Source organism: Phalacrocorax aristotelis, chromosome 18 (assembly GCF_949628215.1).
Source record: "Phalacrocorax aristotelis chromosome 18, bGulAri2.1, whole genome shotgun sequence".
NCBI lineage: Eukaryota > Metazoa > Chordata > Aves > Suliformes > Phalacrocoracidae > Phalacrocorax > Phalacrocorax aristotelis.
In genome coordinates, this window is record NC_134293.1 from 9,081,213 (window position 1) to 9,101,015 (window position 19,803).

At 54.6% G+C, this 19,803-nt stretch overlaps 1 protein-coding gene across 6 annotated transcripts in view; it reads right to left on the minus strand.

The window, feature by feature from the left end:
• Positions 1-19,803, minus strand: part of ATP2A3 (ATPase sarcoplasmic/endoplasmic reticulum Ca2+ transporting 3) — a 54,715-nt gene that overhangs the window by 9,461 nt on the left and 25,451 nt on the right. For all 6 annotated transcript variants that reach the window (XM_075113648.1, XM_075113645.1, XM_075113650.1 and 3 more), the window contains exons 6-15: positions 16,485-16,565; positions 15,663-15,748; positions 14,682-15,146; positions 8,286-8,374; positions 5,509-5,611; positions 5,138-5,269; positions 2,607-2,732; positions 1,288-1,506; positions 467-802; positions 154-374 (exon numbers count right to left, since the gene is read on the minus strand). In XM_075113648.1, the coding sequence (XP_074969749.1) occupies positions 154-374; positions 467-802; positions 1,288-1,506; positions 2,607-2,732; positions 5,138-5,269; positions 5,509-5,611; positions 8,286-8,374; positions 14,682-15,146; positions 15,663-15,748; positions 16,485-16,565 (1,858 nt within the window). The remainder of the gene's footprint in view (positions 1-153; positions 375-466; positions 803-1,287; positions 1,507-2,606; positions 2,733-5,137; positions 5,270-5,508; positions 5,612-8,285; positions 8,375-14,681; positions 15,147-15,662; positions 15,749-16,484; positions 16,566-19,803) is intronic.

The window sequence follows — 19,803 nt, forward strand, 5'->3', positions numbered from 1 at the left end:
ACAACGCAGAGCTGCTCGGTTTGGTACCCGGGGTTACAATTTTGGGCACCACATGCTGCCAGGGGCAGAGAACACAGGCAGGTCACCTGCCCTGAGAGACGCACCCCCACTACTGCTCCCCGCAGCAAGGTGCCCGGTGCAAAGGGCTCTCACCATACCACCTCCCCAACGTTGGAGGAGATGAGATAGCGGATGAACTGCTTCATGTTGTTGTAAATGGCTCTGCCCTCCTCGACGGCTGACACGATGGTGGAGAAGTTGTCGTCGGAGAGTACCATCTCGGCGGCCGACTTGGCGACGGCCGTGCCCGACCCCATGGCGATGCCAATCTCGGCTTTCTTCAGGGCCGGGGCATCATTGACGCCATCACCCGTCTGCATGAAGCAGTGATTAATGGGGTGCAAGGGACTGGACTGGGTAGAGAGGAGGGGAGTGAGGGGTAGTGGCGTGTCCCCGGAGGACTCACCATGGCGGTGATCTCGTGGAAGGACTGGAGGTACTCTACAATGCGGGACTTATGCGCCGGCTCCACGCGGGCGAAGCACCGCGCATCGCGGCATGCCTGCCGCTGTGCGTCGGGGGGCAGCTCGTCGAACTCCCGGCCCGTGTAGGCTTTGCCAGCCACATCCTCGCTCTCTGAGAAGATGCCGATCCTGCGGCAGATGGCCACTGCTGTGCCCTTGTTGTCGCCAGTGATCATGATGACACGGATGCCTGCCTTGCGGCACATCTCGATGGAGGTGGTGACCTCCTTGCGGGGAGGGTCCAGCATCCCCACGCAGCCCACAAAGGTCAGGTTGTTCTGCAGGGAGACAGCCACAGGCCCACATTAACCCCCAGGGACGGTTGGTTCCCTCCCTGCTGTGAAACCACCCTGGCCACACAGATTTCCCCTGGGAGGAAACTTTCAGGAGGTTTCCTACAAAGAGCCTCATGGATTCACCCTATAGCCCCAATGCAATGGGATGTTCCCATCCCTTCTGCTGCTCCTCACACCTTTCCACTTTGCTTCCCCCCTCCCTGTTCCTTTTGGTGGTCCCTGGACCCCTTTCAGAGGGATGAATACCACAGGGATGAATGCCTGGTGGGACGAGGCTGTTGACCTCAGGACCGGACCCCGCTGCTTGCAGCTCTGCACCAGGGTTTGCAGAGGAGGAGCCAAGCCATTGCACTGCCCAGTGGCCACAGAGAAGCCAGAGAGAAAATCCGGCTGAAGCAGCTGGAAGTGGGTGGAAAAACTTTGAGAATAAGGAAAAAAGCTCTGGGAGAAAGCCGCTGGTGCTGTACCTCATAGTGGATGAAGGCGGCAGAGTCATGCAGCTGCATGGTCTCCCTGCGGACGGGCGCGTCGTGGGTGGCCAGGGCCAGGCAGCGCAGCGTGTCGATGCCCATGCCCCAGTCCCGGATCCTGCCAAGGATCTTCTCCCGCACCGGGGGTGTCAGTGGGACCCTGGCAGTGCCCACGCGGACATGGGTGCAGCGCTCGATCACACTTTCCGGGGCGCCCTGGGAAGGAGTGGAGGGCTTAGGAGCTGGAACGAACCTGGAGGATGAGCATCTCTTGCCAGCACCAAAGGAAGTGCTGGAAGGAGGGAAGGCACCAAGTTTGGGCAAAGGAGAAGGGAACCTCCCCAAACTCCAGCACGCGCATCCTGACACAGCGGCTCAGCGCGCTAGATGGCAGCCTCCGACCGAGCACACGGGCACCGCAGCCGGGAAGGACGAACCCGCGTCAGGTCACCAGGCAGCAGGATCTGCTCGGGGGGGGATCCATGACTCCTGCAAAACCTACACGTCTGCCCGGGACACTCCCACCCTGCGGGTCCCCTCTCAGACCTGGAGGGGACTAGGGCTTTAAATCTCCGCTGAAAAAAACGTGCTGCCTGTGGGATGCTCAGCAGATGCTTGCGATGCCTTTGCAATTCAGGAAAACATGTCCTTTAGCATCACAGCATCTCACCCCATCCCTTCTGACCTTACCAAGGAGCCCCAACATTGCTTTTTAATATATAATTTGCAATCCTTCTATTGATTGTCTCAAAAAAGCTTGCCCAGGGCCAGCAGGACCACAGATGCGGTGGCTCCAGAGGGTTCCAACCTGACCTGGAGGACAGAGTTCACCCACCCAGAAGATATCCCCGTGGGAACAGCAATATACAATCTTCTCAGAGTCAGCAGGGGGAAATTCCTGCTGCATCTCATCTCTTGGGAAGAAAACGCCCTTTAAAACATTACTTTATTTCTGGATACAGTGGAAAGCTGGACATCACATTTTGGGCATTACTGGCATCCGGAGGGTCCAAGCCTTTAATAAAAGCAAGTGCCCAAGTTTTGCACAGGGGCAGTTCTCCCCTGGCCCCAGCACCAGCACGCTTAGTGCCTTTTTCTCCTTCTAAATCATTTTACCTCCTTTTTCTCCTATCAATACTGCAAAAACTCACCTCCTCCCTGACCACACCAGTCTACCTGCTGCTCCTGGACCCCCAGAACAGCTAAGGGAGGAGACAAACTGCAAAGCATCACTTGCCCGCTGCGGTAAGGGCCAAATCCTGCTGGAGTGTGCATGGGGAAGGATCCTGCAGAGTGCTGAGGGCCTTGGCCCCTACCTTGACGAACATCTTGCTGCCAGAGGCGTTGTGGCCAGGGCCAGTGGGCGTGCAGTACACCGACATGGACTTGCGATCGCGGGAGAACTCCAGTGTGCACTCCTTCCTCATCAGCTGCTTGATCACCTGCAGGGACAGCGTGGGGCTGAGCCGGGACATGATTTTTTACTCTTCCGATTCTCTCCCCCGTCCCACCAGGGGGGAGTGCGCGAGCGGCTGCGTGGTGCTTGGTTGCCGACTGGTGCTAAACCACGGCACAGGGACGCAGCAGCTGGTGCTCTCCACCGTGGCTAACAGCCCTGCGGAGCCGGCACAGCACCCATCATGGGAGGAGAAAGGCAGCCACAGGAGCCAGGAGGGATGGGACTGTGCAAAAAGCAGAAGGAGCTTTCCCTATGCAATTTTTAGGAGAATTTTAACCCCTCTGACTACACCATCGCTGCCCAGCCCACGGCACATGTCAGCATGTGCCACACCTTGATTTTATTGACCCCACATGGGATGTCAAACAGCTGCTGTAGCCTAAGATAAAGCCCCATTTGCCAGGGAGGTGGGGGAGACATTCCTTGGCATTGGGCTCTAGCTGCGCTGCAGGAAGGGGAATTGCATCCCATTCATTACAGCCGAGGGATTTGCCTTGACCCTGCACCCACAGGGGTCAGTGGGAGTGGGAGCACCAATATCGTCACCTGAAGCTGGATTGGTTCCCATCAAATGAACTTGTTCCACAGCTACGACTAATTAGGCTCATTTCAGGACACGCTAATTACCCTGAGGGCTGCCAGCTGAGCAGTAAGAGTCATTCGTTCAAACAGTACCCGCGGGTTTGCAGGGTGAGGACAGAGCAGGGGCCGCCCAGCGCCTGGACCCCATGGGCACCGGCAGTGCCCACAGACAGGCTCCTGCACCCCAATGCCCCCCACAAACCAGGCTCTACTATTGATACTAGTTAATTACTTAAGGAACTAAATGCCCAGCAAGACAGCAGCCGGTTCTCCTCAGACCGATCCCTCTCTCGCGCATCCACATCAGCATCACGGCAGCTGAGCCCGGCTCCTGGGAAGACGTGTCTTGTCCTCGAAAAGCCTTTAAGTGAGCAGGGCATCTGGGCCCAATCCAAAGTATTTTCCAGAGCGGGCAGCAGGGACAATGAGACCACCCTTGTTCTGCGTGGCTCAACTGCTTACACGATTATTATTCTTTGTTGCCAGGAGGGTGTTGCTTGCGATGAGGACGCAAGCAGCTTTTTGCACAGGACTTACAGCAACTTAAATCTAAATAAATCAGTGAAGGGGGAAAAGGAAAAGAAAACTCCTTTTGGGGTAAAAACTTGCAAATTCAGAGTTAAAAAGGATGCTCCTACTGCAATGAAGCTGCGAGCAGGGGCTGGGGAGGTGGAGAGATGTGCAAAGGGGATTTGCCCATGCAAAATGCGGGCACTGTCTGTGGATATACCAGGGAAACACCAAGGGGCTCTCAAAGGCCAAACCCAGCACGGGGTACGAGCAGTGATGTCCCCGCTGGGCATTGCACGCTCAGCACAGCAGCAAGGACACCTAGGAGCAGCCAGCTGCTGAGGAAACCCTGAAATCCCACCAGAGGTTTCTAAGCACAGAACCACTGGGAGCAAAATCAAGAAGCAGTGAAGAAACGCTGCCAGGAAACTCCAAGGAAGGTTTGTTTTTTTTTCTGTCCCTGCCCAAACACAAGAGTAATGAGAGAAGGACCAGCGACCGAACCCAGCCTGGCACCTGAATGGAAGGGCAGTGATGGGCCCACATAAAGCAGCAGCTGCGGGACTGATGTACAGCTGGGAAATTCCATCTCTATCAGAAAGGAATCAGGGGATTTATTATGACCTGCTCAGACCTATCTGGGGAAGAAATAGCAGAACAGAGATCCTTTACTTTGAGCAAGCAAAGACATTATAAGATCTAGCAGCACGATACCAAAGCCGAGTAAATCCAGACATGAAATAAAGCGTATTTTCACCAGGAGGAGAGGGAGACACTGGAGAGCTGGAGTAGGGGAATAGCCAGCATAGGAGATTTTCACATCAAAAATAGATGTTTCCAAAGAGCAAGCCTCCTTCAGGCAGGCATGGCTCTGGGGAACGGGGTTTGGTTCGTGCTGTGGAGGACGGCTGCTGAGTGCAAACCAGGCACCTAAAGATTTGCTGAGGAGCTACAAAACTCCAAACCTCCTTGTCTGAGCTGGAGCTCTGGCCATCACCAAGGAGGTCTCTCCCAGCTGAGCAGGAACTGGGCTGAGTTTGAGCCTCAGGGATCAGCTGCTCCGAAGCTCCATATGGACCTAGGTTAGTCCCCATGGCCCCAGCATCAGTCCCCCCAGGGCTACGGCACTACCTGCTCCAAAAACAGCTCAGCCCCCTGCAAGCCAGGAAACTGCATCCTTGTGGCAGATCTTAGATCATCGCAAGTGGTTATTGTTCAAATAACAGTCACCCCAAAGCCCTCTTCTCCCTCCCACCCCCTGGCACCGGAGCTCACAGGGGCCTCCCCACCACTCACCGAATTGCAGGCGTTGGCTCGCTCCACCTTGGACAGTTTACTAGTGTCAGTGTTGAAGACGTTCATCTTCTCCACCAGGCATGTCAGGGCTGTTTCAGTGGCTTCCCCCACCTTCTCGTAGACTTTTTTGGACTAGAGGGCAATAAAGAAATAGGAGCTTAAGCTTTTAAGCACATCGCCTCCCTGCTGCTCCGACCCAGGATGCTGTCACCCACTGCACCATCCCAGGGCTCCCAGAGCACTGACCTGGGATGGGCCGAGCCAGAGCAGGGGATCCCAAGGGACAAACCTCTGCTGCAAAGGGGGCCTGAAGCGAAGGGAAGAGCATCACTGGTGCCCCACCACCATCCCAGCCCCAGTGCCCCCCGCACCTCATTGTAGTCCAGCGAGGAGTCGTTGCAGAGGGCGCAGATGGTGGCCAGCTCCACCAGCCCGTCGTACTGCCCGCACTGCACCGGCTGCTCGTCCTTCAGGCTGCAGGGAGAAAACAAACCCCAAAGCCTTACACTTCCCAGGTTACACGTTCAAATAATACTTAGTTTCTCCTATATACCCTCGTAAAATTTTCTGAAAAGAGGGACAAAGAGCCCAGTTAAAGCCCCAGGCTTGGCAATAAACACCTGGGTTTGCATTTTGTGCTTTACCAAATGCGGCAGGACTAGTTGCAAAAAAATATCACAGGAGGCAAATAAACTCTGGAAGTGCCCCAGAATAAAGGGGGGGCTGCAGAGGAGCTCGAAAGAGCATTGGGCCTGAAAGCAGGGGCTGTCAAAAGGCTGATGATGACGGATGAGAAAAGGGGCAAAGAAATTCAAGTTAATGTTCACTCCCCCAGGGGTCTCCAGCTGCTGGGGATCCAGAGGAGCCGCAGGACCGGCAGCGAGTCCCTTCTCCACCCCGTGATGCTGTTTCGTGCTCTGGCGAGCCCGAGGGCACCCAAGGGAGCATTTAAAAGCAGCAGACAAATTTAACAGCTGCATTGCTGTGGCTGTTTCCAAGCAAGCGGCAAACTGCTGCCTTTGCTTCCTAAATAGCAGCTCTTTGCTATGTATAGGAGCACACACGTCACTGGAAAGGAGCAGCCCTGAACACACCAGTCAGGCAGGACGCTGCTTTGCACCCGCTGCCCAGCGGCAGAAACAGCAGCGGTCATCTTCAGGGGAAATAAAAAATTACCCCAACTCCAGGAGAGGTAACTGCAGGTTAGAGCTGTATAAACCCAGCCGGTCATCTGTTTGCTGGAAAAATAATTTGTCAGGCATTTATTAGGATCAGTTTATTCCACTGCTGTTTCCCAATGGAAAGAACATTTTGGAGCCCTTGTTACAGCTCAGAAGCGGAAAACAGGGAGCAGCCAAGAAAATCTGAAAAATCTGTTTGCTAAGGGACAAGAAGCCGTGCTGGGCTGAGCACAGGCAGGAGAGAGCTGCTGCCTCTTGCCCAGAGGATGCTGCCCGGCCCTGCCTCACGGGCAGGGGGAAGGCAGTGGGTGGAGGAGGGATTCTGCGGATGCTCTGGGCTGGGTTTTGATATTTGGGAAGGTGGAAATACCAGGGTTGGCTTTTGCAGCATGTGATCCCCTGGACACTGCTGGGAAGGGATGGGGGGATGCATCCCCATTGTCAGCTGTCCCTGCACGGAGCCAGGCGAGATCTGCGCGCTAGGGACGGCATCAGCAAAGGCGCTGCTGGATGGGTGCGGTGTGGTGATGCGAGCAAAGCCGAGGCCAAACACATAATATCCCCCACACCAAGACCAGGCTAAAGCAAGCTGCCAAGTCCTCCAAGAATTTCAGTCCCACCAGCCCCAAGAGAAACACCCCCATTCCCTTGGTGATACCTAAGTGAGCTCTTGCGTCCCACTTGATGTGCAGGGCAAGCACAGGGCTGAAACACAACTCAAAAGTAACACGAATTGCTGCGGCTGAAGGCAGAGCCTCACCACAGACAGTCCCTGGAGGAGAGGGGACACTGCAGCTTCAGAGGTTAGCAGGCACGAGTTCAGCTTTCCAGTCCTCCTCATTTAATTGAAACACACTGATTGATACCAGCTTATGACCTGGCTCACTTTTTGATGGAGGTTCCTAGCCAAGGATCAAATTAGCTCTATAAATATTCATGAAATTAAGTCTGAGGCTGGGATGAATTATAGTCACTCGACAGATGAGCAGAAGGGACCGTGGTGAAGAACGTGCCCGGGATCACACAGCAAAGCGAAGGGGAGCAGAGAGTGCTCCAACCACTGGCTGAGCTTCTCATCTTCCTCCTTCCCAGACCTTCCCCACACTGGGGAACATCACCTCCCTTTGAAGGAGGGGGAACAAACAAACGCAACAGCAGAAAACCCCATTTGTGTAATAACACACCAGGGAATAGCTCCGGGCTTCCACTCCCCACCCTTGGCTGCAGCTCAGCAAAGCCCACATCTCCCCTGAAATGTGTCCTGCATCAGTAGGATCATGCCCCAGGCACAGCAGCCATCTCGGCCGTCCCTGCTGAGGATGCAGGGCTCAGGTAGCGCTTTCCTGCCGGGATTTGCAAGCCCCTCGGCGCATTGCCAGCAGCACGGCTCCCAGAGAAGCTGCTGGCCCTGGGTCCTGCTTGGGCAGGGGCAGCAGTTGCTGGCTGATACCAAAATGCACAGGCTTCAGATATTTGGAGAATGAGCACGTTCTGCAAAAAACCTCATCCATCACTATTCCCACACTTGTTGTCTTCTCTGCTTCAAAGCAGGCTCATTTTATTAGGATTGCTAACGAAGGGAGAGCTGAGCGCGCAGGAGCCCCTTTGCTGAGCAGTGGGAGGACGGTAGGCAGAGCCGGGGCGCGTGCCCTGCAGCATCACGTCGGTGAGGAGCTGGTGATGAGGGACGGTGAAACAATTGCCCTGGCTCCCACCGAAAGCAAAAGGCTGCCACCTGATGCTTGCAAGCCCAGTGTGGCCGAAAACCAGCACCTAGCAGGTATCTCCATAAGTAGGGGTCGGCATGGCTGCAAGTGGCCACAGAAAACCCCCCTTTCTCCCCAGCTTGCGGGGCCTAGGGTCCCCCAGCTGTGGTCATGAGCTCAACCCTCCCACCTGCCCCCGGCCGTGCTGCCAGTGCAAGGCCACCTCATGTCACCCCTGAAGTAAAGGGGACCCGCACTCACATTTGTCCCTCGGGGGCGTAGGTGGAGCCAGTGATGCTGAACTCGTGCAGGCTGCACTGGGCACCCTCCACACTCTCCATAATGAACATCTGCAAGGAGGAAAGATGGAGACAGAGCATTAGGCAGTGATTTTTTGGTACAACCTACTTGCCCTGCCTGGAGACCCTCCAGTCGGTACCATCCCAGTGATGGCCGCGCCGGCTCTGGGCTCAGCCCCTCCCTGGTTGCCCACCGCTCTTGGCCATCACCGACTCCTTCCAGATCTCCCCTGCCTTCTTCATGTTCACCTCCTCCAGCTCTTTTTTTCCATCGGAGAGGACCGATGCTGAGCCAGCTCCTGAGAAGGTGCCTGTGTTTTTCTTGGAGCAGAGAAGGAGCCAGGTCCGGGTTTCTGCTCCTGCCCCAGCTGCCCTGGAAAGCCTCTGCAGGGCAGGATCCGACCAGCCAGGAGCTGCGGGAAGAGACTGCCCCTGCCGCCCTTTTCCAGCCAGCTCTCAGCCACCAGCTCGCCCTGCGTGTTACCGGGATCACAGCTCGGCTCCGGGCCCTGGCAGCACGGCAGCTCAGTAATAAAGCCCTGGGGAGCCATAAAAGTACCACACGCTCCATTTTTAGTGATTTTTGCCTTTCAAACTCCTTCCAGTTTCTCTCTTGCCTATATAGTAAGAGCAACAAAATAAAACAAAGAAAAGGAAATAGATTAAAAATCCCCCTTCTCCCAAGCTCTCCCAATCCCCCTTGCACAGCCCACCCTGCAGGGCACCTCCAGCGGCAGCAAAGAGCAGTGCCCGACCCCAGCTGGGGCGACAATTTGGCGACACTCGTTTCTGCTTAATCATTATTTATGACCCGTGCTGTAGCCAAAAAGAAACATAATAAATAAATAAATAAGATTGTTTTGACAAATGCATTTCTCCAGCCACAAGCGCGTGCGGGGAGTAGCCAGGAGGGAGGATGGCTGCAGGGTGAGATGCCCTCAGCTCTGCAGACCTGCTTGACAGCTCCAGCAAGTGGGTGCAGGGGCAACTGTCCCCCTCCACCCTGTCTCAAATAATTTATTTTCCCTATTTATTTTCCTCTGTTCATTTGAAACGTTCCCCAGAAGCAATCGGGAGACATCACGAACACAGAGCTGCAATGGTGCTGGGTACCATCCACTCCTCTCTGCACTTCCTCCAGCAACAGACAGAGGCTAATTTACTATTATTATTAACCATTGTTGATAATACAAGGGCACCCCACCAGTGCAGCCACACTGGCTGGTGGGTGTGAGACCTCCCCATGCTGCCTGGTATCCCCTGGGGCAAGCTTAGGGCCAAGCCAAGGGAAAAGGTCAAGCTCAGGAAAGCATGTTTATGGCAGGTTTAGCACCGGGACACCTCGGCAGGTTTTCTCACCTCTATATTTTGCAGGTTTGGGCAAATCAAAGCAGGAGGTTCAAAGCATATGTCACCTATGTAAATACTTCTGAGCCCAAAGCAACCTCCTCACAGCCCCACAGCTTCATAGCTATTTGCAGATACCCCATTTGCTGGCCTATTGCCCTCAGCTCCCTTCCCAGAGCCCATCCTTGAGGGCCCTCAGCATCCCTGAAGGATTTCAATGAAAATCATAAGCCAAAGGGTTGCAGGAGAGACTCAGGACACACCGGGCCCTCCGCTGAGTCACTGAGCTCCTCTGGCAGGAGCTGAAAATTCTAATACGTGAAGGACCTTGATAAGGAGAACCAAAACACATCACATCTCTTTCGGCAACTGAACTGCCCCAAGATAACAGACTCCAGGAATAGAGGCGAAGTGTAGCTGAAATCTCCCAAAGTGGAGGCTTCTACAATACCAAAAGGGACCTTCGGAGCATGAGCATCCTCCTTCTCTTTTTGAGATGTCCAATGCTATCGGCCTTCCAGAGAGCCATAATCTCCTGGTCTTTTCAGAAAATGGTCTCCTGCCCTCAGAAATGCTGGACGGACTCTTATTTATTAAAAAAATCTGAAAGCATTCACCCTAGCCACCACTGGTTTTGCCTGATACGGCCCTGTTTGTTTTCAAACGCTCGCAGCTACAAAACAATTACTACTTTCACAATAGCAACTTTCTTATTAGAAAAGGAAAAGAAAAAAAAAAAAATCATTCCAGGCCCTTTATTTTTCCATGCCTATTTAAAAAGGTGCTGCGTAACCCACGGCAACCAGAGGTTATATCAAATTTCCTGCCTGCTCCCAGCTTGTGTGACTGGCAGAGCGAGGGGGCGGCCGGGGGATTGCAAAGGTGTTTGCGGGTTTTTGGCGCGATGCTTCGGCAGATTGCCAGGCTGAAAAGGGGGCAGGTTTGAAGGCAGTGGAAACAGTCTGGAGGAAATAGCTATGGCTTAATCCGTAAAGAGGATAAGTAAGGTTTCCATCCTGAAAATAATAAAAATAATAACAGAAGTAATAGAAGGAGGTGGCAAAGCTGCGCGCCGCAGCTTGGCCGGGCAGTCTGGGGAGACTGCCAAAGAGATGCCCGCAGAGGGGCTGCCTGACCCCCTGCATGGCCACGGTGAACACCAGCTCCAGCAAGGGGAACTCACCCAGCACCCCTCAAGGGCTTCCTCCCGCTCACGCCCTTGCCCTTAACCCTTTTAAAACCATGCTGGCAATTTGTGGTTTTAATGTAACAGAGGGAGAGAAAGGAAAATATTACTATGTGCTTATGAAGAGTGCACCCTGCTCCTCCTGCCCCGCAGATCTCACCTGGCCCCAGCGCTGTATCACACAGCTGGATGCTGCCAGCGTGTATTTTTAGAAAGCAGAGGGCACTCATGGATGCACCGTCCCTGGAGCAGCACAGAGCATCTGGCTGCAGGCTTGCAGGGAAGAGGGTTGCGAAGGATACATCTCCACATTTCTGTATTTTCTGTATTATCTTTAAAAAACTACTCGTCAAAAGGCAGACAAGATAGGATTGCTGTCTGGAATAGTAACAGGCTGTAATCATCAGTCATTTACCCATCAATCAGCCCACGGAGCAGCACCATTCTCCTCCTGCGCCGGAAGCAGCCCCGGATGACAGGCACCCACCGGCAGCTGCCACAGCCGCCAGCTCGGCCACAGCCTCTGGGAAACCCCCGCTAAGGTCTCCCATGAATTAGTGACTGTTTAGATAGGCAAAACTGCCGCACCAAGGCACAGTGTCCTGGAGATCAAAAAGCAAACAGCACCCGCACTCCTGGGTGGCTGCACCGGGGATGGCAGTTTGCACATCCAGGCTCTGCTACAAGGTTTACTGAAAATAAACCCATTTCTCCCCAAAACACCAGCCATCTCAGAGACAGCCACCGACCACCTTCCTCTCCTGGATGTGGGGTGCCAGCATCTCCCCACTCCAGCCCTGTCCTGCTCTGCCCCACGCAGAAGCAGCCCCGAGCCTGCACAGCCACACTCGCATCTCTGCTTCAGGTCCTGACCTTTGGACACCACCCTCATGCTCCTGGAAAATTAAGTTATCACATGTAAAAGGGTGCTCATCTTTTAGGAGACTGATTTAAATGTGCAAGAGCAGAGCTGCAATGCCTCTCTGCCCCCTTCTCCCCCCGCCAGTCTCCCATCACTCCCACCTGCACGGTTATTTAATGGTTCAGAGAAGGCTGTCCCTGGTTGCTCTGCACCATGGACTGGGGGAGATGGTGACCTCAGAGACCCCCAGTTGACCATAAGGTGAGTGACATGAACCACAGGTTTAATCTGATTTACTAAGTGGGTTTGTGGCTTTACTGTGTTACAGCAGAGCTGTAACCTCTGGCGGACTTGAGGCCAGAGCAAAAGGACCAAAGTCTTGGCCACCCCAGATGGACAGGGACCCCGGCACAAAGCCCTTCCGTGGGCACTTAACACCCACAAGCATTTGGGGGGGGCACCCCTTCTCCTGTGCTGACTGCCTGGCATCCATACGCACCCAGCTGAGCTGGCCCAGCCGGCACTCTGGCCACGAGTCCTGGGCACCGAGCGGGACCCGGAGCCAGCGGCGCAGCCTTTGGAAAACAGCTCAGGGTTTTAGAACAGGCTCAACACCTTTCAAGAGTCACTTTAGAGCTCTACAGACCTGACACCGGCAGCAAGACATAAAGGGCAAGCACCGCTCAGCAGCATACCCTGTGGCCAAGCAGCTGCACCCACCCAGATTCAGTGTATGTGTCAATTAAATGGCACTCAATTAATACATTTTTCCAGGTTATTGATAAGCTTTTGTGGCTTTTGCACCTCTGTAGCTGAGCTGGCTGCTCGGTGCAGGAACACATCCAGGACACGCCAACGGCCGCCCAGCACAAATATTTACCCACCCGCCGCTCGGCAGAGGCGCCGGCAGCCTCTGTACTGCCTGCGTCAACGCGGGAATCCCTGTCTGTTAAACATTAACAGCCGTATCTGTGTGTCCTGAGGCCAGCCTAGCTCTCGGTATCACGCCTTGGGAGTCAGGATTCAGCCAAGTGAATAACATGGGTATCAGAAGGGGGTTGCAGGGAGACGGGGCAGAGGATACGTGGAATTTTGAATTGAATTTTCTTTTTCCCCAAACGTGCTGCTTTGCAAATTTTAGCTTGGGCTAAGTTAGGGCTGATGGAAGCTAAAAACCTCATGAGTGCTGCTCCCCAACCCTGTCCCCCACCTGCCCTCTCCCCGTCTCAGCATTACCGATCCTGCCTCTCCCACGTGCACCACGCTGCGGGAGACCATGGCACTTCTGCCCTAGTCCAGATCCTCCAGTAGGAAGTGGTTTGGGCAAGACGTGATCATGTCCTATCTCTCCTTCTGCAGTCTGCAGAGCTAAAGAGACCCCCAAACGCTGGGGTCACCCTTTACTTCCCTGCATCCCTGGGGCAGAAAATCGGCAGCATCCCATGGTTTGGCTGGGGGCAGCACGCACCCCTCTGAGCTCCACACTGCGGCAGCCCACCAGAGTGCCTGTGCTTTGGCTGCTTTGTCCCAACAGCCCGAAAATGAAAACCCAAAAATTGAGGAGGTACGAACAAACTGGCCATTGTCCTGGCATGAAAATCAGCCCATAAAAATAACCCCTGGTATTAACACGAAAGCAGTGTGAGCACGTGCCTGGGAAAGCCCTGCTGATAAGCAGGCAGCATTGACCTGTCCCGGCAGAGCTGAGTTTCTGGCACCCACCCGCCCCATCAGCATGGGCACCAGAAACCAGAGGGATGGCAAATGTGACACGAGCCGGCCACGTCCCCACAGCCCTGGGGCAGGACCTGCAGCCCCTGGGCTGCTTTTTGGGAAGGGCTGGTGAGAACTTTCTCTTCGCGCAAGATGTGGGCAGCTTGATCACTGTCTTGTTCCAGCGGTGTCTCATTTTAAATCATTTACAGGGCAGAAATCTCAGACATTTCCAGTCATCTGTAGTTTGTGCTGAGCAAGCCAGTGGCCAAAGCCCATGGCCAGCTTGCAGCATGGTCATGGCTTCCCACCACGCTACCCAAGTGTCAGAGAGGAGGGATGGTGGCCAGGTCCATTTTTCCCCACAGCAACACATTTTCCAAGGTTCTCCTATAAAACCAACATGCCAAGGCCATGAAAAAAAGCTTTCCTGAGACTTGAGGATTAATGGGGAAACTGAGAAGTACTCGGACGGTCCAGGCATTCCTGACAAGTCACCTCCCCGTATGGTTAGGCATGCAGGAGCAAAGCTCTTCCGTAGACCTGGAGCCTTTGACCTCTTTGCCAAACCACCCCAGGGCTCCCTCTGTCAGAAGTGCTTTTTGGTCCAAGCCCAGCTGCACACAACTGCAGGTGGCTCTGACCTTCCACCAGGCGAGGACCGGTAACCGAAGCACTATTTCGCCAGGTTATGGGCAGCTTCTCTTAACCCTGGATTTCTGCACAAGGTCATCATTGCCAGCTGGACCCATGCATTGCACTGGCCCTCCAAGTTTTGGCCTCACAGATCCAGGCTTTTCCAATTTTGCATAGTCCAGGATTTCTCACTGGTTTGGTTAAAAACGGGGGAAATGGGCAGAAGAGCAGAGGAGGCTGACTGCACCGGCTTCTCCAGGGGCTCTATCTCAACGCCACATCCCAGCAGGAAGAAATGCTCTCTGGAGAGGGAGCCCTGAAATAAGTCTGCAACACGGCACCCCCCAACCAGCGTGCTCATAAAAGTGAGTTTTCCAACTACAACCATGCCAAGAGAAGCCATAAACCTCACTGACCCTGGTCAGGCAGAGAGGAAGCTCAGGCCTTCCTACAAACCATCTTCCATGCTCACCTTCAAATGCCTAACACGAACCAAGTCTGGCGAATACAGAAAACCCACCACCCCAGGACAGGGATGGAGCGATGCAGAGCGCTCGAGGGCTCACAGAGTGACCCCCTTGCACCCTGAAACCCAAAAGGCCCCTGGCACTCACCCGGCACACAGACATCTGGTTGGTGGTGAGGGTGCCAGTCTTGTCGGAGCAGATGACAGAGGTGCAACCCAGGGTCTCCACCGAGGGCAGGCTCCGGACGATGGCGTTCTTCTTGGCCATGCGGCGTGTACCCAGCGCCAGGCAGGTGGTGATGACGGCCGGGAGGCCCTCGGGAATGGCGGCCACCGCCAGCGCCACCGAAATCTTGAAATAGTAGATGGCCCCCCGAAACCAGGAGCCACCGTGGACAGGGTCGCTGAAGTGGCTGACATTGATGACCCAGACGGCAATGCACACCAGGAAGATCACTTTGGAGAGCTGCTGGCTGAACTCATCCAGCTTCTGCTGCAAGGGTGTCTTCTCGGGCTCAGTCTCCACCATCTGGTTTCGGATCTTCCCGATCTCAGTGTACACCCCTGTTGCAATGACGACCCCTACGGCCTTCCCAGCTGCGATGTTGGTGCCCTGGGAAGGAAGAAAGGGGCCAGAGTAGATATATGGGCATGCAACCTCTTGGCCTGAATGGGGAAATGTGTTGCTTGTTGTGAAAGGAGAACATGAGATCTTGGTTAAGGGGAAAATGAGACATCCTAGGACTTTATGCAAATACATGCTAAAGCAGCAGGAGACCCCTCTTGAGAGCTCTCTCACCCCTCAAGGACTTGGCTTCTGTCTGAGTGGAGCATGACCAAGGCAGAAACCCAAACCTGCAATAGCTCCAGGCTCAACCACAAACCTTCTCCCTGTCCATAATGCATCCTACTTGATGGAAAACCGCTGAGATTACCCAAAGCATTTAAAGGCATCATGTGCCACAGTCCAAATGAAATCCCATGGAAGCACATTCCCATTTTTATGGGTTTAGGGGTCTTTCTCATGCATGCATTCACTACTCCCTGCTCAGAGACCTCCTGTGTCTTCTTCACTTGGTGGCTCTTTGCAAAACCACAGGAGAGGTGGGGACAGGCATAAGGGACTTACGGAGAAAAGCATGTTCTTCTTGTCCTGGTTGACAGCCCGGGGGTCGGGGATGGGGTCAGCATGTTTGATCACCGACACAGACTCCCCTGCCGAGACAAGAGCAGGGAGATGAACCACCCATGTTTCCTCTCCAGCCCCCACTCGCTGCTGTTATGAGCCTGCATCACAAACCCCGTGGCTTCTTCGAGCAGCACTTTACCACCATCAAAACATCCATCATGGGGATGCCAGAGCAGAGCCAGGGCACTCTGAAGATGAGGGCTGCAGAAACACAACCTGTGCGGATAGCTAGCGGCCATGAGCTCCCGTACAACCCAACGGGATGGGGTCGGATCCCCGTGCCAGGGAGCCTGCTGGCTTGCGGCACGGGTCTGCACAGTCAGGTGGGGTTCATAGGGTAGCACAACAGGAAACATGCCCAAAGTCCTGCTGGAGGTTTATATTTTGTTCTTTGCAGAATAGCCCCTTTGCTGCACCTCCCTTTGCCCTTGGAGAACTAAGTTAATGCAAAGCCACTTTTCAAGGAGACTGGGCTCCTTCCCTGTGGTTTTAACATTTTTTTCTGATTGCTTTTCCTTCCCTGCTGCCATCTCCTAACTCGATGCCCTTACAAAATCATGCACAAGAACTGAAATACTATGCCATGACTTTTTGATGATCCTGGGACCTCCTCAGGTCCTCAGTCTCATTCTCCCACCTGTTTCGCACGCCAGCAAAGCACTTAGCCGCCCAGTATCAGACCCGAAATTTGGCTTGGGGCAGATGGAAGAAGGAAAGCTCTGTCTTAAGCAGCCACCTCCGCCCCCCCACACCTGCACGCACCTGTGAGGATGGACTGGTCGACCCGCAGGGTGGTGGACCGTATTTCGATGATCCGGATGTCCGCCGGCACCTTGTCGCCAACTACAAGGGCAAGAGCAGAACAGCTCTGTCAGGTGGGACTGGCAGCGCCCGCCACCCCGGCAAAGGGGGACGGCAAACCCTGATCATGCCAGCACAGCTGGGCTCTGCCCCAAGGACGGGGCCACCAGTTTGCACCTCGGTTCCTGCTGTCTCCCCTTGTTCTATTTCAGCTGTCTGGTCTCCAGGGCAGGCACTGGCTTTTGCTGAGAATCGGCACGTCCCTATTGAGTGCAGGCACACAGCAGCACCCAGCCTGCAGCAACGAGGGGTCCAGCCCGTGGTAACGCAGCGTCCTGCCCTGGGATGCCTCCTTTCTGCATTTAAAGCTTAATTTTGTATGTCTATAATTTACAAGTCAGAAAAAGAAAGCTGGAAAGATGTACCATCAGTTGCAATGAGGCTGGGCAGAAAAGTGACAGAACCTTGAGGAATTTCTAATTTTAGGGGATTACCTTACACAAAAGCAGACAGACCAGGGGGTGGGCAACAGCACCAAGGCCAAGGGGGTTACTCATGCTGTCTCCCATAGACTGACCACATGTTTCAAGCATCGCCTCCTTGTGCAAAATTCGGCAGGAGCGAGCACTGCCCCATCCCTGCTGCACATGGATGCTGCCGGGGGGGTGACCTGCCTGCCAGCCCCACCCATCACCTTCCTCAGCTGCTACCCAAGCAAAACTAACTGTGGTTCGAGCCAGGTTTGACAGGACAAGCAGTAAAGGCAAGAGCCCTGCACAGGGCAACTGGGTGAGCAGCGGACCTGAGTGGGCTCCCGGCAAGCCCCCACACCCCACCTGCCCTGGCTACATCTCTGCAGTGAGATGCACTCCTCCGCTGTGGCTGGAACCCCCTTAACCATCACAAGCAGCAAGCACCTGCATCCCTCCTACCGCCAGCGAGCAGTCAGGAGGGCAGGTATCTTTTCTTTTTGGAGTGGAGCTGCCGCAGTTAGAGGCGCAGGCACGCAGCCCTTGGGGCAGCAAGCATCACACCCTCTGCCCTCCAGCCAGACCCCGGCGTGGCCCTGCCTGCTGCCCCGCATCACCTGCCCTGCTATGTCCCTGTCCCTCCTCTTCCCTGCAAAACCCCCACAGCACCCCCATCCTGCCTCTTCCCTGCAAACACCCCAAAACATCCACATGTTGGAGCAGCCTGAGCCTCCCAATGCCACTCTTAACCCTGTTTCAGGGTTCTGGGGCTGAATGGAAGACCTTTCGTGGGCAAGACAAACAGCCGTCCATGGGTCTCTTGGCACAGCACAGTGGTTGCGGGTGAAAGCAGCCCCATCAACTGACAGCCACCAATCACCACCCACCGGGGCACATGTGCTTCCTTTAAAAAAGGATTTAAAGCTGCTTTTCCCACTGGGTTTCTTCCTCCTGCTCCCTTATCGGCTGGATGCAACTGTGCTCCTGCATTCTGGAAAGACTGAGGCAGAGAGCGCCCTGGCTCACAGCACCTTACATCACGTTACACAACACTGCCGGCTTGGCCGCTAATGATCGTCTCAAATCCCAGACTTTAACGAGCACTTCCTCCCAGGGCTCGTAAACCCCCACCCCCACCCCCCCCCCGAGTGCAGCAGGAGGGGGGCTGGCACTGCTCCACTGCTCAGCCATTTATTCCAGCTGCAGATGCGAGGGCTCTTGGATGTGGCGTGCAACATCTGCTGTCCATCCAGACCTGCCCTGCTCTCCATCGCATCCGTTTTTGGGGCACTGAGCTGGGGGGTACTAAGCACAAGGACTCACAGATCCCCCCAAAATGTTTCATTCACACTTTGCAACTGCTCAAGGGAGCTGGAGCACCTTAAAGAGAGCAAAGAGCAGCTCTTCCCGCCCTGGGAAAGGCGGGGAGGGTTTGCAAACATTAGCTCAACCTGTAGATGAAAGATCTGTTGCCAGCACCTAGAGACAGCGTCAAGCCCTGGTGCCATGGGGGTAGCATCCGCTCAAGGGTAGATAGTGCGATAGCATCCCGAGAGACTCACACGGTGCAGGACAGGTGTAGGGACCTGGCAGCCACTGTTAGCCAGTTATTGAACATGCGCTGATCACCTGAGCCCTGCAAGTCTCCCCCATGCTGAAAGCCGAGAGAGAGAGAGAGGGGGAAAATGGGAGGCCACGCTGCCTGAGCAAAGCAGGAGCAGGCAAGTGGTGGCAGCACCTGATGGAGCTCCCTGGCAATGCCCTGTCCCCACTTTCTGGGCAAGGCAGAAAGCTGGTGCTGCAGCCAAATGTAATCCAGCTGCCCGTCTGCACAAGGAGTCATCTTGATTGCATTGGTACAAAAAGGCAAAATTCAGCTGGATTTAGATGGCTACCAACTTGCAGCAATCGTTCCCCTCTTGCCTTGGCAGCAGGGAGCAGAAAACCTGCTACACTAAATTTATTGCATTTGCACACGTAAACAGAAGCCAGTCCCTCCTGCCTGCGCTGTCCCTGCTGTCCCCAGGATGTCACCTGGATGTCCACTGCACGTTCAGAGCTATTTCTCCTGGCGCGCTTTCCTATCATGTAGCCTGGCAGCATCTGCACCGCTTGCTATAACCCCCTAAACCCACAATTTGCTAATTAATTCGCAAACCCTTCCAGCTCAGCTCTGTCCCTCCCAGTCGCGATGCTGAGTGTGCCATTAAAAAGTAATATTCAGCTGCTGATGGGCACGCAGCAAGTACTTGATTTGGGGAAAGATGGCAGAAATTAATTAATAATTAATTAATTTAATTAAAGGCCAGGTCTGCAGCTGGAGTGAATTGCCGGAGCTGGCTTGGGAGCACCGCCAGCTCGCCCAGCTGAGGATCTGGCCGGCGCTCCTCTGCTTGATCCTCCCCACATTATTTTTATGTTCATCTTCCAGCTGAAGCCTAACTGGAAGACATAAATAACAGCAAGCTGGCTGCGCGCGGGAGGAATTGCAGCATGTTTCCACTAGCAGGGCCACGTGGAGGAAAGGAGAGGATTAGTTTTGCGGCTCTGGGGGTTTACGGCATCATTTAATGAACAAACAAAACGGTACAATTGGAATGCATCCTCTTTAGCCCTGGTGGGGCAGGCAGGAGACCCCCAGGCATCCTTTGCTGAATGCAAAACCCCGACAGAAGGGCTGGGGGGGGACAACCTGACCAGGGAGGCAAAAGCAACCTGCAGCTGATTCCCTCTGCCTCTCACCCTTCCCAAAAAACAAACCCCAGTTACCAAGGAAGCCTGCCCACGCGGGCAGGACCAGCGCTGCTGCC